Source organism: Artemia franciscana, chromosome 9, assembly GCF_032884065.1.
Source record: "Artemia franciscana chromosome 9, ASM3288406v1, whole genome shotgun sequence".
Taxonomy (NCBI): Eukaryota; Metazoa; Arthropoda; class Branchiopoda; order Anostraca; family Artemiidae; genus Artemia; species Artemia franciscana.
The window spans coordinates 35,450,879-35,472,553 of record NC_088871.1 but is presented as its reverse complement, the minus strand read 5'-3'; the positions used below and the strand labels follow the sequence as shown (position 1 = coordinate 35,472,553).

At 34.8% G+C, this 21,675-nt stretch overlaps 1 protein-coding gene across 1 annotated transcript in view; it reads left to right on the top strand.

Moving 5' to 3' along the window:
• Window positions 1-1,354: 1,354 nt before the first annotated feature.
• The window catches only part of LOC136031339 (dnaJ homolog subfamily C member 25 homolog), a 39,511-nt gene continuing 19,190 nt past the window's right edge, over window positions 1,355-21,675 (top strand). Inside the window, exons 1-4 of the mRNA XM_065710825.1 lie at window positions 1,355-1,477; window positions 10,142-10,283; window positions 14,215-14,586; window positions 18,632-18,827. Of these exons, the coding sequence (XP_065566897.1) occupies window positions 1,372-1,477; window positions 10,142-10,283; window positions 14,215-14,586; window positions 18,632-18,827 (816 nt within the window). The 5' untranslated portion in view covers window positions 1,355-1,371. The remainder of the gene's footprint in view (window positions 1,478-10,141; window positions 10,284-14,214; window positions 14,587-18,631; window positions 18,828-21,675) is intronic.

The window sequence follows — 21,675 nt, the reverse complement described above, 5'->3', positions numbered from 1 at the left end:
AACCTGACAATCTATCTATATGCACAGACAACGGAACAGCCAAGAATGCTGTATATTCGCATGTTTTACATAGTTAAAAATATACATATATCTATATATATTCACAGGTGGGACACAGGGACACAACTACAATGGCGCGTAACTAATATGGCGCTTAGCGACTTACGCGCGCGAGGGGGGCTTGGGGGGCGCTTCTTCCCGACCATTCCCCTGACCATTCTTCCCGAAAGAAAATTCGTGGTAGGAAAGAAATATTGATCGAAGGGCTGAGTGATTCCATTTTCGATCTGTATAGTATACGTTATTCAACCGCTACCACTGAGCAGAAGCTCTCAGAGCTCAAAAATTTTAAAATAAAACTTCCTAAATAGTAGCTTAACAAAAATGTAAAGGAATTTGTGTATGCATAAAATATATCCATGAAACAAGTAATCAGGAAAATTCTTAAAATGTATGAGAAAACGTATTTCTATTTTATAAGAAATGCCAAACGATTTCTTGCATTGAAAAGAGTGCAGTGTTGCAAACGCAGCAAAAGACAAAATAAAGATTGGGAAACATTGATCATGATTAGGTCGTATTTTCATGTTTTGTAACTCTAAAAAAGTCATAAGTCTTGTTGTAATGTTGTACAGGTGGTTTGGTTAACCGTAGTCAAAGGATTTTCAGTCAGCCAGGATGTTTAATGGATCCATTTCTTAAGAAATGGATACATACAATCATTCATATAAACAAAAAAAAAAAAAAAAAAAAAAAAAAAGGATCAGACTAACCAGACTTGCCAATAGAGATGGAAAGAACATTCATTTTCCAATATTCCAGTTCTGTTTTTATCTTATTTTAAGCAAGGAAAGACTATATTCATTTTTGATATCTTTTGCCTTCACTTTATAGCCGTTTCTGCAAAATACAAGAAAACAAACATATTTTGCAAATCCTGTGGACCTATAATCACGTTGAGAATAGCTTTTTCTCTCCTTTCTTAATATTTCGTTTTTTGGAGAAAAGAAGCTGGTTTTGTCTTAAAAAGGGTTTTTCGAAAAGTCGAAAAAGAACTTGCAAGTTGTATATACAAAAAGTCACAAATTCAGCTTCATCTGATGTTGACGATAAACAGATCTCGCAGTCACCGATGCAATCGAAAACTTCAAAAGGTTAAGCAGTACATCTAACTTAAAATAGTATGTTTTTTAAGATCTTAAGTTATATTTTCTGCCTACTGAATCTCGATTGATTATATTTATAGAATGTCGCCAGTTTCAATTCTGATTCCACTGGTTTTTTTTTAGCCAAAATCCCTCGTATTTAGGATCTTTTTACACTCTCTACAACTTCGTTAGCTGAAGACACTGTACTGAAAATAGCGGGAAAATGAAATTTTATACCTATGGATATTTTTTGTTTTTATTTACTTGTCCTGCTCAGGTTTGGGGAATGATAGAAGGCCTCTATTGTGGAAAAGAAAGTTGCTACGATGGTAGGTTTAGAGCAGCCTAATTGTGTGCTGCTAAACAAAGTTGTTGCCCTATACTTCTGCTATGCTGCAAAGAAAATTGTGTGGGTGGTTCAGGATTGCACCCTTCAGGAAGATTCTTACAAATGTTGATGAATTGAAAGTTTGCTTTACTTTTTTCGGTTTTTCAAATACCTACTGAGATATTCAACTTGAATGTTCAATTCAAAATTCATTAATAGTCTTCACATAGCAGATCCAACTATAGATGTTGATAAACTTATGGAGAAACACAACCAGAAGATTTCCAGACATACTTGGGGCCATTTTCTTCAACTATAGTTACCTTGTCATAGTTGTAGCCTATAGCAATATTTTGCTTCTTTCTCTTTGAAGTGCTCTGTAATTTTCTTTTTGTACCAAGATGAGTTTTCAATAAATCAGCCTAATAATAATAAGGCAAATACTTCACATAATGAACAAATTTTTATGCCTGTTTCACTGTTTTTCAATAAGCTCTGAATCCAATTTTCTTGCTGAATAGGTTACCACACAAATGTTCAGTGTTCTGACTGTAGGTTGCATTATTGTCTTATGCAGTATACTAAAGATTTACAGGTTAAGCCATCTAAACATTCTTTCAATACAAAGCAAATTGTAGTTTGCCTTACACAATATGGCTAATGTCTGTTTGACAAACTTCAATTGATTATTGGAAACAATACCAAGGTCCCTAGGCTAACAGAATTAACATAATCACTACATTACCATTGGAATATTGGTATGCTACTGTAGTCACTATGTAATTCAATACCTGACATTTTTTCTGATTAATTGATATTAAATTTAATTGGACTGAATTAAATGGAAAAATTCTAGTTGATTGACTTCTTGCTATCTCAGAAAGGGGTAAGGTTAGGAAAAATGAAACTTTCAGAGATACATCTACAGGCTAAAGTACATCCCAGGAAGGTATTTTAAAGTATCCACCTCTACTCCTTCTCCCTTTAGAGGGCCCTGAAATTTGCCTACATGCTAGGTCAATACCTATTGAAATTTTGACAAAACAACCTTAATTTTCAGTTACCAGTTGCTTTTTCTCTGCCTTTGGTTCTGAAAATGGAATTCTTGTTATTTGAGTAGAATTCTGAGCCATATCAATGTTTTTTTTCAAAATTTAGGAAATATATTTGCATATCCTTAAAACCTTATAAATTGGGATTGAGCAAAGTTTTGAAGCTGAAAACAATTTTGTTATACTTCATTCAAGCATAAGATCTATTTTTCAAGATTTCACTTCTATAACACACATATTTCTAAAGGTCAGGGCCCTCTAGATGGAGAGTGAATAGAGGTATGTACTTCAAAATACCTTCCTGGGACATACTTTAGCCTATAGACCCATCCCTGAAAATTTCATTTTCCTGACCTTACCCCTTTCTGAGATTGCAAGAAGTCAATCAAATAGAATTTTACCAATTAAATTAATAAATTGTATTTAAATTGCACCAATTAACCAAAATATTTAAATCTTCCTATAGAAGAGCCACATCAACTAGGGAAGATATGCTTCTATAAAGCTTTACTATTAACATTTGTTTTTGCTATGTTAGATTATTTGTGGTAAATCATTTATAATGACAAAGAAAACTGGTTCCAAGTAACTACACTTTAGGATTCCACTCAAAACTAAACACTAGTTAGATAAGGCCTCTCCAACCCTAATATTCTCTGACCTATCTGTTAAGAAATCTACTCCAAGCAAGAGTTCTCAATCCAATCCTGTAATTTTGGAATTTTGTCAGCAGTAGAGGTTTGAAACCTGTCAAATGTCATATACAAATTGACATAAACAAAATTGTATTTTTGAGATAAGTCAGCCATCATTTGAAAATCATTGATTGCTTCAGTTAACTGAGTATTATGAGACCTATTTTTCCTAAGGCCATGCTCTGCTATATACCACAGGTTATGGTTGAAAATACTTCATTCATATAAATGTTGAATAGTGTTGGGCCTGAAACCATGCCTTAGGGCATTGTTCTTTCTACATTCATTTTTTTTCTGAGAGGAAAAAATTATATCAGCCATTCATAATTTCATTACGAAGGCATATTGTATAGATTTTAAAATTAGTCTCTTGTGACATACTTTATCAAATGCTTTTGCTAAATCTAAAAATATCATATCAACTAGAGATCCCATATCCATTAGTTTTGTGGCATACATATATGCATCAGTAAGATTTTTATGAACTGATAGACTAGGATGAAAGTCGTGTTGGATAGGCAATAGTAGCTTGATTGTACTTAGGTGCTCTACAATAGTTGAATCTATGATCTCTTCATTCTTCCCCACTCCAAAAGTGACACTAATTTATCAATAATTACTGTCTCTGCTGTTCCCTTTATGGACAGGGTGTTGTTAATCATCCTTCCAATCTTTTACAATATATTTTTTATTGAAATATTAAGCGTGAAAGGATGAGATAGTACTCTATATTTCTCCTTTAAAAGTCAGGGGGCTATTCCATCTGGTGCTTTTGTATATTTTGATTAATTTTCTGCTTACAATATCAAGTAAAAGAAAAAAGGCATCAAGTAGGTTGTTCATTTTGTCTCTATATCAGCTGTGGAATCAAATATATATATATGCTGTCCTAAAGTTCATAAAAATTAAGAGAAAAACTAAAACAATGAAGATTTTATTCCATAATATGCAGCATGTTTCCATTAATCATATTATCATGTTTCCTTTTATTGTCATCCAAATTTTGTCATCAGTCCTACACATCATGTAGGACTATATATTGGACCATCACAGAGGGGGGGGGGATTGTCAGGATAATAGCTATTACATTTAAAAGGGGCGTAAAATAAGGAATCTAATTGTACCACTTTTATTTTATTAACATGTTTATTTCAATCAAGCCCTAGCTCTGTAATCTTACCATCTTTTGTGCTTATATCCAATCAACTATCAGCTTTAATGCCCAATTTTATTTATAGCCTAGAGCTATAGATGGCCCAATTAGGGAGGCTGAAATGCAATTGTCTGTGTAAGCATATCCTAGCACATATCACATTTCAGAGTCCTGTTGAATAACCTCTGTGGCCCAAAAGTGTACCCTAATTTTAAGTTAGTCTAGGCTTGGAGACAAGGCATATTCCTAGGAAGGAGACTAGAGCCTTCTGCCAAAACCAAAAAGTTACACTACTGCTTGGCATTCATTGTGCTTCCTTATTGATCAAAGTTGGATAAGATACATGAGTGAAAAGTTGACTGCATGGCTGAAATAAGCTGATGGGCCAGTTGGCAGAAACCCATACCAATTAAATTTGTTTTCAACAGCAATTCCTTATCCTCAATTCAATTCATTACCAGACTGGAAAATGATCTATGTTTACAAAATCTGCAGTGTCCTCAGATTCATAGCAGTGAATGGCCTGGATGATGCAGCCCAATTGGAAATGTCCCTTTTTTAGGCAGTATACCAAAGTCCATTCGGCAAAATGGATGATAGCTATGAAAGCCATGCTAGACTCAGCAGAGAATTACCGTCCCATAAGCATCACCTCTGCAGTTGTTAAGGTGCTTGAGAGATTTGTTAATAAAGCTCTAATTGAACATCTTGAGGTCAATAATATCCTTTCCACATCACAACATGGTTTCAGATCTGGTAGATCTGTGGACACTAACCTTATCCAAAGATATGAATTAGTGACTACACTGCTTGATGTGGGCTTTCCTGTCGACATGATTCTTCTTGATCTGTCCAAAGCATTCGACAAAGTTTGTCATGAATTCCTCATAATCAAATTGAGGGCTGCAGGTGTCAACAAAGGTGTTGTACAGTGGATTATGGGCTTCCTTTCTGAAAGATCACAGAGTGTCAGAGTTTTTGATTTGCAAGGAACTCCTCATTCCTCTTCTCCCACAACTGTATTAGTGGCATGGCCCAGGGCACTATTCTTGGACCAACACTTTTCAACTTCTATATTAACGAATTACCCACCCTTCTTTCAAATCTTATTACCCTTTACGCTGATGACTCAAAACTAGTTGGAAAAGCAGCAACTCCCTCTGACCAGCAATCAATTCAAACAGATCTTGATAGTCTAGTAAGATGGGCTAACATGTGGCTTCTGACTTTCAATGTTGACAAATGCCATGTAATTCATTTTGGCAAAAATAACAAGCATCATAAGTATTTCATTCAAGACAGCTTCCTTTCTGCTGTTTCTGATGAAAGAGATCTTGGGGTTATTGTAGATCACCAATTAAAGTTTAGCAGCCATGCTAAGTCTGTTTCATCTTCTGCAAATAAAACCCTCGGTATCATAAAAAGAACCATCACCAGCCAACACCCTAGAGTTCTTATGAAGTTATATAAGGCGCTTGTACGTCCACGCCTGGAGGTTGGAATGTCATTGGCAGCCCCTTTCTTCAAAAAAGATAGGAAGTTGTTTGAGGATGTCCAGCGTCGTGCCACTAAGATGGTTACCAACATGAATAAATTTCCATACAAAGAAAGACTACGTCGTTTCAAGCTGCCAACGCTGACATACCGACGGAAAAGGGGTGACATTATTTTAACCAAAAAAATCCTCTCTAAAAATACCCTTCCCGGTCTCTTTGCACAGCCCTTGCATTCTGGTACTAGAGGACATTCTTTGAAGCTCTCCATGCAGCGTTCCACGAGTAGACATAGAAGCCACTTCTTCAGCCAAAGAATCATCAATATGTGGAACCAGCTCTCTGAAGAAACAGTTTCTGCTACTTCAATTGACATGTTCAAGTCCCACCTTGATAGGGAATGGCTCTGCCAGGAGTTCCTTTACAATTGGGAAGCTGCAGAGTCCTCCACAAGAGTCTAATCTAACAGCCACAATCTACACCAAACGAATTCTTTTTTTTCTCAATGGAGCATCACAAGGATGGATAATCCTTATATTGCTCCAAGCTGCGATTTAAGGTAATTTAAGGTAGAAATACAAACCTGTTTCCTAGGAAACGCCTAGATGTTTGAAAACCCATGTCTAATATGAATACTTAAGAATGTTTTCAGCCCAACTGAGGTTAACCATTTGCTAAACAAAGAATAACATAAGCTATAAAAGGTAGGTCTCTCTGGGTAGATTTGCTTCAGTTAATGAAGGTTTTCAATACTATTTTCATATAATTCAATTTATTTCCCTATGATAACATTTTTTATTTATTTCTCTATGATAACAATTTTGTATTAGCACAATTAGTTAAACTCAGTGATTTTCTTTTTTGGCAAAATTCAAAGGTTTACTATCCAATGCTATTCAAACACTGAAAACTGTTGTTAAGAAGCTTGCTATAGCTCATTTTTGAATTCAAAGTTAGACTTTTTTTTACTGTTATTGTAAAATACAGAAAACTCTACAAGTTCTGCAGCTGAAAAGCTATTTTATGAAATGATTTTGGTACTACTATAATGAAGAACTTTCTGACAATCTTACCTCAGGGTTCCAAATCATGAAGAAAGGTAGTTCTTATCATGCTTTATATTGTATTGTAAAAAGCCATCCCTTGCACTGCTCTGTATTTTCCCCTTTACTCACCCTTTTTCAATAATTGGCAGCAAATTTGGTATGACAGTATACAAAAGGTAGTTATTGGGGGTGATGTCTTGGTCTCAAGATAGTGGTCATACTTAAATTTTATCAATCTATCATTTTTCAAAAGGGAATAGTTAAAGCACATCAGGAAAAAGGGAAAAGAAGTCTTCTGAGAGGAATAATTTGGTATTTAAAACTTTTAAGCATAAAGAAATGATTTAAAAGATGGATGCTGAAAAGGACTTGAGTGAAGAGAGCTAGAAAACTTGTAAAGTGAAACTCACCACAAGAAAGAGTGTTCTTTCTACGTGCCTAAATGAGAATTATTTTATGAAAAAATTAAAAATAATAATAAAATCAACAGAAAAAATGGTGGATCTTGACAATTCTAACTTAAGTTGGAGACTCAGTAAGACAAAATAAATAACTGGTCAGTTAATGGTGTCTTTTCATTCTTAACTTTCTTATTTTATTATTGAGCAATCCTACGAATTGCACTGTGGAATTTGATTACAGCTTAAATGTGGATTATTTCTTTTTAGAAAAATGGTGTACCTTGAAGATTCCAAGTAAAGAAAGAGACACAATATGAAAAATAATGCAATTAGCCAGCTGATGGTGTTGTTTTGTTCTTGATTTCTTTCTTTTCTCTCTCTTTTATTATCGAGTAATCATACTAATTGCAAAAAATGCTCAATGGGAAAAAAATTGACACTTTCGGACCTTGTGATAGCCTTTTTGAAAAACCAAATTCTCATCAAGTATTATCAAATATTGTCCCATTTAAACGTGCAGTTTTAACTCTAATCCTTAAACAAGTCAAGATTAATCTTATTTTGTTGGTTTATTCATACAATATAAAGTTCAATGCTTGTCACTACAAATAAAACTACCAAACATAACACTGAAAGGGAGAAGAAAGAACAATCGGTAGTACAAAAGACACATATGACAATGCTAGAAAATAGTTTAGCATACATAGTAATCGATAAACTATTAAAGTACTAAAAAAATAACTCATCTAAATAGGATTAATTCTCACTAAATAGTGAGCACCCATCAAAGACCAACTCCTTCAACAGCAAAAGAAGTTGAGGTGTTCCACAATTTGAGAGACAATTGAAGAGAAGGAATGAGAAGCCTCACAATTCCCCAAGAGTATAAATGGTCGTTTATGTATGGATTTATCCTTGTAGTCTGTCTCATAACTCTTTAAACATTTTGTTCATCAGCCAAATTGATTTGGAACCAGACTGAGGCATAATATTCCAGAAGAGGAGCAACAGAGCATGTCTAAAGATTCAGAATAAGGTAGTACTTAGCCCTTCATACAATTTTTGGCAGATGTCTATCAATTTTCAGATGTGCATCAAGCAAAAGCTAAGGTTGTGCACCATAGATGCGTCTCACTAGAAATAAAATAGAACTAATCAGGCTTATAGCTTTGACTGCAATGGAAAACAACTCTCTTTTACAAGTTTACTATATTGATAAGGAATTCAGGACAGTGTACTGACATAGGGAATCGAGGTCACTTTACAATCAACATCTATCACTAGCCCTTACATTACATTTTTCACTTTTCCCCTATTATTTTTGATTGTCTCTAAGTTTTCTTTTGAGCGTTTATCTATAGCTCCCTTTGAAATTGTACACTTCTTTAAGACAAACTTCTTGGCTTCACATATTCCTGAAACTTTTATTGTTTATGTTACAGATATTCTTTATTTTTCAATTTAAATGTGAATCAGTTATAATTCTTAAATTTAAATACACATGATTGCCTTTTTCAAGATAGAATGCTCATGAATGGGTAAATAGAATATTCTTTATGTACATTCATTTATATTTGCATATTATCCCAACCAGAACATTTTGTCTTGTCATTTTTCTTTTCGTACTGCTATGTTGGTCTGGCCCTTTCAAGTGGAGGGAGGCTACAAAAATGGGACAGATCGCTTTTTGCTAGCTAGAGATCCAGGAAATTCGCCACTTTGGCCAGACATAAATTAAAAAAGAATAGTCAGACTTGTTGCTATGATTATAGCAAAGGAGAAGCTACTTTTTAAAATTTAGTAATTTGGAAACCAAATCATACTATTGGTATAGGAAGTCAATTTTACTTTACAGGTGATACCTATTACCAGCTTCCCCAATATATTTTCCAATTGTTTTCTATACTTCTCAATGTTGACATTTTAAATTTTATAGTTTATATATTGGTCTCTGGTAGGCCAACCAACCCTACCTCCCCTCTTTTAACCTAACGTCTACTGACCTTTTGAACTCAAATGTTCCATTGAAATTCTTTTGGTTTTATTGTAAATTGCATCAACCTTTTTTTATTAAATTTCCAAAATAATTTACTTCAAGGCTAAAATCAGTTCAAATATCTTGAACAGAACAAGACATGACAACAAATTGTAGCCTAGTTGAATTTGCAAATTCAAGCCTGCTTGAATTTGCAAATATTTTGTGTTTGTAATAGAACTTCATACAAGCATGTGCCATTTCTTTTCATCAAACGTATGTGTTATGCTTTTTTTAAGCAAGCTTATAGACTTGGTTCTTTTGTCAATTTATAATGGTCTTTGAATCTCATAATATCCAACATTATAGAGTCTTGGCAATCAGCTTTTAATAGTATGGTATTGTTTAGAAACATTGTTATATTAATAAAGTTTTATCTATTTTATGAACATTTTATTCGTTTTGTGTGTTACAAAACAAAACTCGTTTAAAACTGAGTGTACATGTTGCCAATGTTTGAGCTGTATAATAGAGATGCCATTTTAATTCTTTTCTTTAGGTTGTGACGAAAAAGCTCTGGGGGCGGGGGAGGGTGGGAGATGCAGGAACACTATTTTCCTCCCATTTTCAGGGTATTAACCGTCAATCTCCCTTATTTAGTGGATGTTTTATAATTTATTTTAAGGTTTTAAAGTTGATTCTGTTCAAAATAAAGGTTATTTTAACCTTTGTATGGCTAAGATATCCTGGCACTCACCCAAATGTTGCCCTTGATGTACAGCTGGAATGATAGATTATTGGCTACTTTTCATTTTATTTTTAAAGTCCTACTAGCATCTTTTTTTTATAGTTCTTGGTGTTTCAAGAGACGCAACAAAATCAGATATTGCAAGAGCATACAGGAAATTAGCTAAACAATACCATCCAGATGTCCATAGGGATCCTCAGGCAAAAAAAGAAGGGGAAGAAAAGTTCAAAGCCATTGCAACTGCGTAAGCATTCCGTTTTTTTTTTTTTTTTTTTTTTATTTATTTATTATTTTTTTTTAATCTGAATTGCAAAGAAAACAAGAATAGAATCTGCTCTTGTCAACTTACTCTTTTTTTGGGGGGGGACAAGGTGAGTAAAAAAATATACACTATTTATTTATCATAACAAAAATATTAATCCTATTGCTTGTCAGAATAAAATGTAAGTATATACAACCATTGGTCCTAAATAAGAGAGAAAGGGACCTGTTCATGAAGATTAGGCAACATCATACATGCAACAACAACAAATTTGATGAAAAACAGCAGACAACTTGCCTTAATAGAAGACTAGACTTCATAATATATATGCGACTTTTTTTTCTAACTAGTGGTTCAAATAGTCTATATATATATATATATATATATATATATATATATATATATATATATATATATATATATATATATATATATATATATATATATTAACTATCAATAGATACCCTTTCAGAGCATCTTGATTGCTAAAAATGTTCTGTATCAATACATCATAACACACTCTCTTTTTAAGGAGAGGTGGTCTATATCCACCATTAATAGTTTTAAAGTTGAGTTGAGATGTCAGTATCTAAAAGATATTATTTTGGAAATTTAGCTTAAAAATCATTTTTTTTATGGCACTTGGTAAATACCAAGTGGCATATAGCAATTACAAATTCTATTGGTCAGTCTGTTGGTCCTGGTTTTGTTAGTTTAGACACTTCCAGATAAGCTAGGACGATGAAATTTGGCAGGCATATCAGGGTCCAGACCGAATTAAATTAGAAATAGTTTTTTCTCCGATTCGATTATCCCATCTGGGGTGGGGGGTGGGACAGTTAATTCAGAAAAATTATAAAAAATGAGGCATTTTTAAGATACGAACGGGTTATTGGATCTTAATGAAAATTGATATTTAGAAGGATATCGCGTCTCAGAGCTCTCGTTTTAAATCCCAACTGAATCTGGTGACATTAGGGGGAGTTGGAGGGGGAACCTAAAATCTTGGAAAACGCTTAGAGCAGAGGGATCAGGATGAAACTTGGTGGGAAAAGTAATCACAAGTCCTAGATACGTAATCGACATAACCGGAACGGATTCGCTCTCTTTGAAGGAGTTTGGGGGAGGGTTAATTCTGAAAAATTATAAAAAATGAGGTATTTTTAACTTACGAAGGAGTCATCGAATCTTAATGAGTTTCATACAGCATTAGTATAGCTGTAACATAAAATAAACAATAGATAGCGTGGGGGATCCACTATCGTCTCTCGACAACCCTGACTGCATGCGCCCACGATAATGGACAGTACCTGATATCCATTTTATCTTCAATGATTCGCCTAATTGTAGCTTCTTCTTCAGCCTGAACTTGCTCTTTTGTCTTCTTCTGCTTTTTGTTAAACTCTGGCCAAGCCTTGTCCAATTTTGCTTGTTCTAAGACCACTACTATTAACTCTATTCCTACTGCTACTACTATAACTACTGGTGCTACTACTACTGCTAATAAACCAAAGGGTATCAAGGCGAAAATTATGGGCAATATTGTAACTGTATTGAAACAAATCGAAACACACTATATCCACATAAGTTTTCAAGAAAACGTATCAGCATTGCTTCAGGACTGGTTGATGGTATTAAGTTTAGAATTTCATTGCGTGTTGAAGAGTATGTCGAGAAAAAAGTGCTATGTGCATACTGCTACTGAAGCTACTACTGCTGCTAAAACTATTGCTAGTACATAAGCTAAGGGTATTAAGATGAATATTTCAAGGAATATTCAGGCGGATGTTGAAATAAATCAAAACGAAGCACCGATGATTATGTCGCTCCTTACTTTCAGTTAAAAAAAACTTGTTTTTTTATTTAATATCACAAAAACGGCTTACATTATTAAGTGAGACCTTTTAGGGTAAGTTATGACGAATTTTGAACTACCCAGATAACACTGTGCGTATACTTTTAATGCTACTTCTGCGGTTACTGTAACCAATGACAATAAGGCCATTAAGTTGAAAAGTTTAGTGGGACTTTCAATTAAACGAAAAACTATGCGCATGCAAGTATTAAAAGGGCTTATAAGCAACATAATAGGCAGCGCTGCTCTATCATAGTTAGTAATATAATTGATATTTTAAAGGAGCTAATTTGATTGGAAATTCAAAGCTCTAGTACCTTTTTTAAGAGTCAAAACTGATTGGAGGACAATCAGCCCTCCTCTTTGGCTCATAACTTTCCAAACACTTTCACTCAAAATTTTAAGACAGCCATTTTGTTCAGCACAGCTGAATGGTCTTGTAACTGTATCTCTTGGTATATTATGTAGGTCAGCCCCCCACAGTTATGCAATTTGTCCATTATGTTCAAAAACTAAATGTTGTGTTGAGATTAATTTAAAACGCACTGTGTGTATCAAGAACAACTGAGGGTATTATGTTCAAACATTCAGGGCTACTTCTGCTCTTAAAACTTAACTAAATCAAAAGAGTGTAAGTGTATTTAAGCTGTCAAGAGCATATATAGAATTTTTGCGAATGGTATTAAGTTTGATTTTCCCTACTATGTTTTATTTATCCTACTAAATTAACCCTACTATTTGTGTCCAGATTTTGAAAAGGGTGTTTAAAAGTTACAGAAAAACTTTTTCGAGGATACAACTAGCAGGCCAAACTATAAGTTTTAAAGAAAAACCCAAAAGATTTAAACTAATTTTTTTTTCGTAAAAAGACTATGTCAATATAAAACGAACAGAAATTAATTAAAAAACATCTTCTACAAAACAAGTTTTTAAAATAAAAGTGAAAAAACTCCAAAAACGAGCAAAATAGAATCAAATAATCTACCAAGCGTCAAACTCAAAACGACCAGAAATTAGCATGAGTAGGGCTCAAAACCCCCAATCCTTCCCAAGGTTAGAGCATAATTTGCACTTAACTGAAAAAAATGTTTTCACTTTTAGAACTTTAAAAAATCAAATATTATTAACATTTTAAGGAATAAATATCTGCAAATGTACATTAAACTGGCAATGCACATTTTTTTGTATTTTTTTCTGTAAAGTGCAAATTATGTTCTGGTCTTGGGAAGGCCTAGAGGGTTTTGAGTCCAACTAAAGTTAATTTCTGCTCATTTTGAGTTTAAATCAGTTATTTATGTAATTTATGCTCTTTTTGGATGCCATTTATCGATGTTGATTTGTGGTAGATAATTTTACGCTTGGTAGTTTACTTGATTCTATTTTTGCTCATTTTTTGTTTCATGGAGTTCTTTACTTTTTATGAAAAACTTATTTTGTGGAAAAGATTTTTACTCATAAGCTAGCTATTTCTATAAATACATATTTTCTTTTAAGTGTTCCTGGCCATGGGGAAAACGCAAACATTTCAATATTTTACTAATGGCTGAAAATCACAAACTTATTGTTTACTGAATGTGTTTGGTAAAAAGGCAAAGTATTTTTTCTCTTTTATCTTCGCAAAAGAGCTACGCTTTTTTTTTTCTTTTTTTTTCTCGTTGTCGGACAAGCTCTTTGGCTAGTTTTATAAAAATGACATTAAATTCAGCCAAAAAAGCTTGAGTGTTGGTGATAACATGACACAATTAGGGTTATATTCCTCTCTGTAAAAGATATACATAAGAATTCAACATTAAATACTAGTAAATAATAAATGGGGTTGCGGAATATTAGAACTCAACATTAAAAACACGGATTAATTAAGGTCACTTAAAACTATTGTAGCTTATAAGTATTAACAACTGATAGAATAGCGTTCACATAAAGAATGGCCACTTATTTTGGAAGTTATATTTCCATTTAGCTAAATAGAGAAAGTACTCTTCTTTTTATTTGATTTTTTTTTAAATTCACTGAATGTCACCTAACCTCGTAGTAATGTTGGTTCACTTTTGATTACAGCTATGAAGTACTGAAAGACGATGAGGCAAGAGTCGACTATGATTACATGCTTGACAATCCAGATGAGTTTTATTCTCACTACTATCGTTACTACAGACGACGGGCAGCCCCTCAAATAGACATTCGAATTGTTATAGCTGTTCTCATCTCATTAATATCTGGTGTGCAGTATTATAGCGCTTGGAGGAACTATGAGATGGCTGTTAAATACCTGACTACTATTCCAAAGTATAGAAACAGAGCTATTGAACAAGCAAAATTGGACAAGGCTTGGCCAGAGTTTAACAAAAAGCAGAAGAAGACAAAAGAACAAGTTCGGGCTGAAGAAGAAGCTACAATTAGGCGAATAATTGAAGATAAAATGGATATCAGGTAATGTCCATTATCGTGGGTGCATGCAGCCAGGGTTGTCGAGAGACGATACTGTATCCCCCACGCTATCTATTGTTTATTTTATGTTACAGCAGTACTAATGCACATAAATTTAGCAGGCCGTAGTATTTCTGTGCAAGGGAAGCAAGGAACTGCGTCTTCTTGGTCTCCTGCAATTATATTTTTCGGTTGGATGCTATAGCATAATTCTAATGAACGTTTTGACTTCAATCCATTGACGCAAGCAGTCATTTGTTTCTAGCTGCCCCACATCCCGGGGGCTTGTTAACTTTTTGACTACAGTCCAGGCACACAAGCAATAATCTCCATCCAGGGTCCCCATATTTCGAGGGGTGAAATAATTTTGATAAAAACGAATTTTATTAAAGCTTAGCCTAATAAACCCTTTGTATTGCCCATAGATTAGTACCTTAAGGGTAATCTTCTCTTTTACATTGGATCTATATGTGATCAAACTTTTAGAGCATTTATCACTGTATTAATACAAAAACAAGTTATTTACTGTATTAATAAAAAATAACCATTTATATGTAATGTAGACAAGTATACAAAAGTATGCATAACGAAAAAATATGTAAAAACGCACTAAACAGTAAAGTCCATATATTAAACTCACAGTATAAAAATACTTATAAATTTTTTTTCTGCTTAAGGCTATTGACAATACGTGTGTCAATCATATTTTCGATTGAAACAACTGAAGAAAAAACATTGTATGGTGCATTACTTTCTTTTCTTCTTAATAAGTAAAGTTCGAATTGCAGCTTTGGATTCTTTAGATGTAGTATCTGCTGGCCCCGCTTCATCGTCAGAAAAAGCATCCTCGTCGATGGTTAGGGATTCTACAATTTCTTCATCAGTTAATCGTCGTTTACTGCTATCCCCTTGTCGACAAGTACAAATTCTTCAAATGTTGGTATCTTGTTTGACGACAGCTGCATTGTCATCTCATTCTACTCAGCATCGATGTTACTGTTTGGAAGTTCCACTTCAAGTTCTCCTTATAGATGTTCTTCCACTTGTTCCACTTGCGGGTCATTTTCTGTTTCAGCTTGATTTTCTGGTAGTTATAATCCACACGACTTGAAGCAGTTGGCTACTGTTTTGCTCGTTATGTTGTTTAGGTTAATCAAATGGCCTCCAGAGGTTGATAGTTCATACCTTTCCATCTTCAATATCAGAAAAATATATTCTGGCCACTTCAGTTTTGTAAGAGTACCTTGAAGTTTATTATTATTCTTTCATCTAGTGACTGTAATTAAGATGTTGCACTGGCCGGCAAAAATTTTACATTAACCGAATTTCGAGGAGGAATGCGTGCACTGTAGTTGTCCAAAAATAACAGTTTTGCGTTTCATTTTGCCCATAGTTTTTTCTAATTCAGTTAACCATGAGGAAAATACCTAATTATTTATCCACTCCTTTTTGTTTGATGTGTATTAAAAAAGGCAGAGACATCACTCTAGTGAAGATTCTAGGATTTTTTGCTTTACCAATGACGAAGGGCTTTAACTTGATTAATCCTGTCATATTAGTTTCTAGTAAAATTGTAACCCTTTCATTGCTGTGTTTGCTACCGTGGCATTTTCCATCTTTAAATTGATAGGTTTTGTCATGGAGGCACTTGAATATAAAGCTGTTTCACCAGCGCTAAAAACATTTTTCGGGTGATAGTCCTTCAAAATATCCTTTAACTAGCCCTTCCACTCATAACGAACATTTCTGTCCACATACGCACTCTCATTACAAACTTTCTTAAGCATAATATTGCTCTTCTTTTTAAAATTATTGAGCCAAGTCGTTGCTGGCCTTAAAACTATCAGGTCCAGGAGATTCGGCGAAGTGTTCAGCCTTTGCTCTAATAATTGAGCCCTCAAGAGGGATGTTTTTTTGGTTTTTTTTACATTGTTTGAACCATCTAGCCATGCATTTGTCTTCATCAAGAACCTCAGATGATCTCTTGGTCCTACATTTAATGTTAAACATTATAAGATCGTTTTTTTATCTCTATCTTTTCTTAAGAATTGTTGAAAGTTTACTGCCTGGGATGTTAGACACCACAGCTCCGTCTTTCCTCTCTTGCTTTCCTTCATGCACCACCTTAATTGTCTCCATCTTTTCACCTACCGCCAATATTTTTACTTGTCTTTTCGCACTATTTTCACTCAATATTGTACATACAATCACCACATTATCAATGTAAACAGCACGCACTACAATAGAATACAATACTTGATACTGTGATAACACTGACAGACGCTTTAGCGGATGTGATTCAACGACTCGTTGTAACCTGCACACCAGGGTTTCGACTCAAAGAGGACCACCGAAAAAAAACTTCAAGACACATAGGTAAACTTTGACTTATGGAAGTAAAGTGAGAATTAAATTTAATGTATCTACTGAATTTTGAGTCAGAGAGGTAATTTTTAGGTCACTTCGACTTACTGAGGAAAATATATCTGCAAACTATTTCGAGTTAAGCATCATTTTTCTCCAACATCGACAGGTTTTTCCAAGGGGACTGAAAATGTTTTCAGATATCGAGTATCTCAAGTTATCGAGGTTTGAGTTATCGAGAGTCGATTGTATTTGTAGAACACCGTCATTGAAGCCACGTCAAAACGATCGTGGATCGACTGCGGAGGCTTGGCATCAGAGTCCCTAGAAATTGCTGCACGAACTCCTGGGTTTTGGACATGTTGAAGAGGAGCGATGTGGTTAATTGATTCACCAGTAAAGAGAGGATGTGCATATCCCATGACTGGTCTGATATATGACGTGAATAGGGTCAAAATGGACTCCTAGCTTCCGGTAGCAGGAGGATGTCACTTTGCTGAGGTGTTCAGCTCACTTGAGATCCAATGAGAAATGAACTCAAAGAAGGCGTAATGTGTCAATTTTTGTTATTGCCTCTTCTTTGAAAATAACCTCAGGATAATCCTTCATCTTCCACGCCTTCGCAATTAAGAGCTCTTTAGTTTGAGGCATTTAACGTTAGGCAATATCCTAGTTTTCAAATTTATATCAAGATTACTTGAAAAAGGCGAAAATTTTGGTGTGCTTCTAAGCTGAAAACCTCGAATAGGTTTTATTTTGTTTTTTAGTTTTTAGTGTTTTTATCTCCGTATTATCCAAAATCCCAAAAATAATTTAGGAATACAGGTGAAGTTGTCCGAATGTTGGAAATGGGTAACATATTTTATTATGCAAGTGAACCACCAGTACAGAACCGAGATAATGAGTTTTGGGAAGTATTTTGTTGCCTAATTCCCAGCATCATGATATAGTCGGGATCAAGCACCTCCGTTAAGAACTAAAAAGTAAAGCAAGTCGATTCTAGTTAAAGCTAGAACAAACCGATGTGCTCACTATTTTCTTGGTTTTGTCGAGCTTTATACAAGTTTTGGTGTGTTGCCGGTTTTGTGTTGTTTTTATGTATATAAGAAGGATTTGAGTTTATAAGTTAAGCTTTTTAGTTACAATGTGTGCATCATTTGTGGAAAAAAAACGTAAATCATCGGTGCTGTCACGTTTCTTTCTTTTTTTGTAGGTAAACTTGTCAATCGGTTTGTGTCGTCAATCAAGCAAGGTATCAATACTCCTCCCTCATGACAGCTGCCTTGGGCTGTCCGGACACAATTAGAGCAGTTAAATGTGAAATCAGTAGTTTTATCAGAGATCACTAATGCCGAAATGCTCCTTAAATATTTTATGATTTCAGAGTCATTTCTAACTAAAATTGGTCAAGGCCGCTACCTCAGTGTTTATCACTTGTTTTAGTTATTTGTTTGTCCTTGTGATTTTTTTTTCACTGATGTGGGAATTTTTACATATAAGTTTTGATGCTCATTTTAACTCTTTGTTAATTTCTAGCTTTTGCACGGACTTTCGAGGTTCAAAATTCAAAGAACCTGAATTAGAAGCTGCTACTAGAGGATCCGTTTAAAATTCTTACTAAAAAAAATTAGAAAAGGTTAAAATTTCTTCCTTTTTTCACATACTATTTTGGGTTTTATTTCAGGGGTGGCTATGCTAAACCAGATTGGCGAGACATCCTTCTATGGCAGCTATTAGTTCTACCCTATACTGTGTACAAATATATAAAATGGTACCTTTCCTGGACTTGGAGATTTACAATCAAAAAGGAAGAATATGGGCGTGATGAAAAACTGTACATAATAAGAAAGAATATGGGACTGAAGGAAAGTCAATTTTATGTAAGTCTTCTGAAATTCATTACTAGCCAAGGAGCCTGTTGGAAGACAGGTGTGAAAAAAAAGAACTTAATCTTTTATGAGGAGCCGAGAAAAAAAAATACTTTACCCCCTTCTCGCAGACATAAAATTTAAGTCACCTTACCCCCCACCCCTAATCCCTCCAAAAAAAGCACTGTTATTGAAAAGTTTGATTTGATTTCTTAGACGTGACACAAATGTGGATATACATATGAAACAATTTGGAGTAGTTTAAATACCTGATGTATTCCATATCTTGAAGAAATGAATGTACAGAAATGTACAAACTGGGGACTAGCGCTGCACATTCGGCAAGCATAAAAGAACGGAACATATTAAGAACAATCAAGCCTGTGACTTTAGTTTAGCAGTTAAAGATAATGGCCTGAAAAAGTCGCTACAGATTTGGAAGTTGAACTCAAAATTCCGCAATGAGTAGCCAATGCCACCGACAGTGGACCAACGGGGACACTTAGCAATCTCTCCATAGTTTTTTACTGTAGATGTTGCTGGTCCATACAAATTAAATAACTTGGCATAATAGTTAAATGCAGAACCTGGTTGGTAGCCTCGGCTTGCCAGCGGTGAATCTTGGGCTGAACTCCCGCTCCAACAGTGATTCTTAAGCAATTGTCTTCATTTGTGAAATTTAAGTCACAGGCTTAATCGTAGTTAATGTATTTGCTACAAACAATTCTATATATTTACTTCCATACCGCATAAAGCGTATCTTGTTTTTAATTGTTATTCCAAGTTATTTTCTTTTTATGGAACGGTAAAGTCTTCAATAAAAAGCTGTGAAAATATCAGCAAGTATGTCTGTTGGGGCATAGTTGGTGGCTTTGCCTATTCATTGGAGAATCTTGCGTTCAATATGTGCTCCAGAAGTGATTTTTTCAATCAGTTATCATTAATTATGATATTCTTATCAAGTTACATATAATATTCGTCACCTTAAATTAATGAATCCTACTGATTGTATGCACTGTAACTAGAAACGTTCTCTTGGTGTGAGGGTTAAGAAATTATGTGCTGTTATGGATAATTGAGAACCAACTGACTGATTGTTAAATTACTCCGGCGAAATACAGGCTTCAGGTACCTACTGTATAACCTCACATGATTGGCTGGGAGATACGGATGCCCACCAGTTGCATTATTTCTGCTAGATTTCTAAATCTGGTGCATTAAGGTCTTAATGACTTATTTTCGGGAGAAACCAGACGAAGAACTGTCCTGCCTGGCACCAATGGACTTTGGAATTACATCCGATGACAACTTTGATCTGTCAGCTGCAGCTTCTCCAGCCATCTTCAGGCAGTCTCTGTTCCATCTCTAACTGTGCGTACGGAAGCCTCCCCATGGCTCAAGATCCTCTTTCGAATATTTGCTAAATATTTTTCATCTGTCTTCCCCAATGTCGTCTCCAAGATGGTACTGGCTCGCAGATAAGGACGTATCGACATATTGCATCTTTCGGTTGGTGAAAGGTGTGGCCGAGAAGTTTAAGATGACGTCTTTTGATGATAGAGGATAGCTTTTCAGCCTGGCCACAGTGGCTTCTTACTTCACTGTTGGAAAATCTAGACCTATTGCTGATTCTGAGTATATAGTGAAGGCAGCGGTGATCGAATGCGTCCAGAGCTCTAGTTTCTACGGCCTTTAGTGGCCATGTCTCACAGGCGTATAGTAGCACAATTCGTACGGATGCTATATTGACTCTGACTTTCGTATTTGTTGAGATCTCGCGTCTGGCCCATAAGGTCTTTTCCCGACTGGTAAAGACTGCCCAAGCCCTTGATATCCGGGCAGAAATGTCTTTACCAGCTCCATTATCCGGTGTTGAAATAGGTACAAGAGACTTTCATTTATCGACGTTTTAAATTGCTTTGTCGTCCAAGATTATTTGATATAAAGCAGAATGGCTATCACTTTGGTCTTGAAACAGTTTTTGGTTAGCCCAATATGCATCGAAATCTTGGAGACATTGTTTGAAAAATCCAAGTGTGTCGGGGATTGAAGTCAGCAACCCATTTGACCAAAGGCAACTCCCCTGTGGTTTCTTAAACTCTATTCATTTTTCAGTCTACCGTGCAGTTGAATAATTTGGGCGATAGGGGATATCCCTGCTTGACACCAGACTCGACTGTAAACTTGGGTTTTTACATGATAGTATTGATTGCCGACATGACTGCCTGTCCATTGATTATTCTTTATGGTTGATTGTGTATGGCTATGCTGTTTGACCTATGTGATTGTATGGATGAGTAGGGTTAAGGCCTCATTCAAGTGCTGGTCTATATTAATAACTAATTTAGGAAAACAGTCTTCCTTTTCTCCTTCTGTCTTCCTTTTTTTCTTTTTTTCTTTTTTTTAATGTGTCTGTGCTTTTGCATTGGTGATTTCTCTTTTCGTTATATATATATATATGTCCATGGATTATATATATATATATATATATATGGTTTGTATATACCATATATATATATATATATATATATATATATGATTAATGAGTTCCTTAAATATGGTGGCTCTGAGGTTAGGAATAAGCTACTGAAGATTATGAACATGATTTTTGAAAAAGGGGAAGTACCCAATGATTTTAGGAAAACCTTAATTAAACCACTGTATAAGAAAGGTGACAAGAGTGAATGTCGGAATTATCGAGGCATTAGTCTGGTCTCTGTAGGTAGCAAATTACTGAGTAATATGATACTTTTTAGACTGAGACATGCTGTAGACAAAGTTTTAAGGGAAGAACAATGCGGTTTTAGAAAAGGTAGAGGATGTGTCGACCATGTTTTCACTCTTAGGTTAATAATTGAGA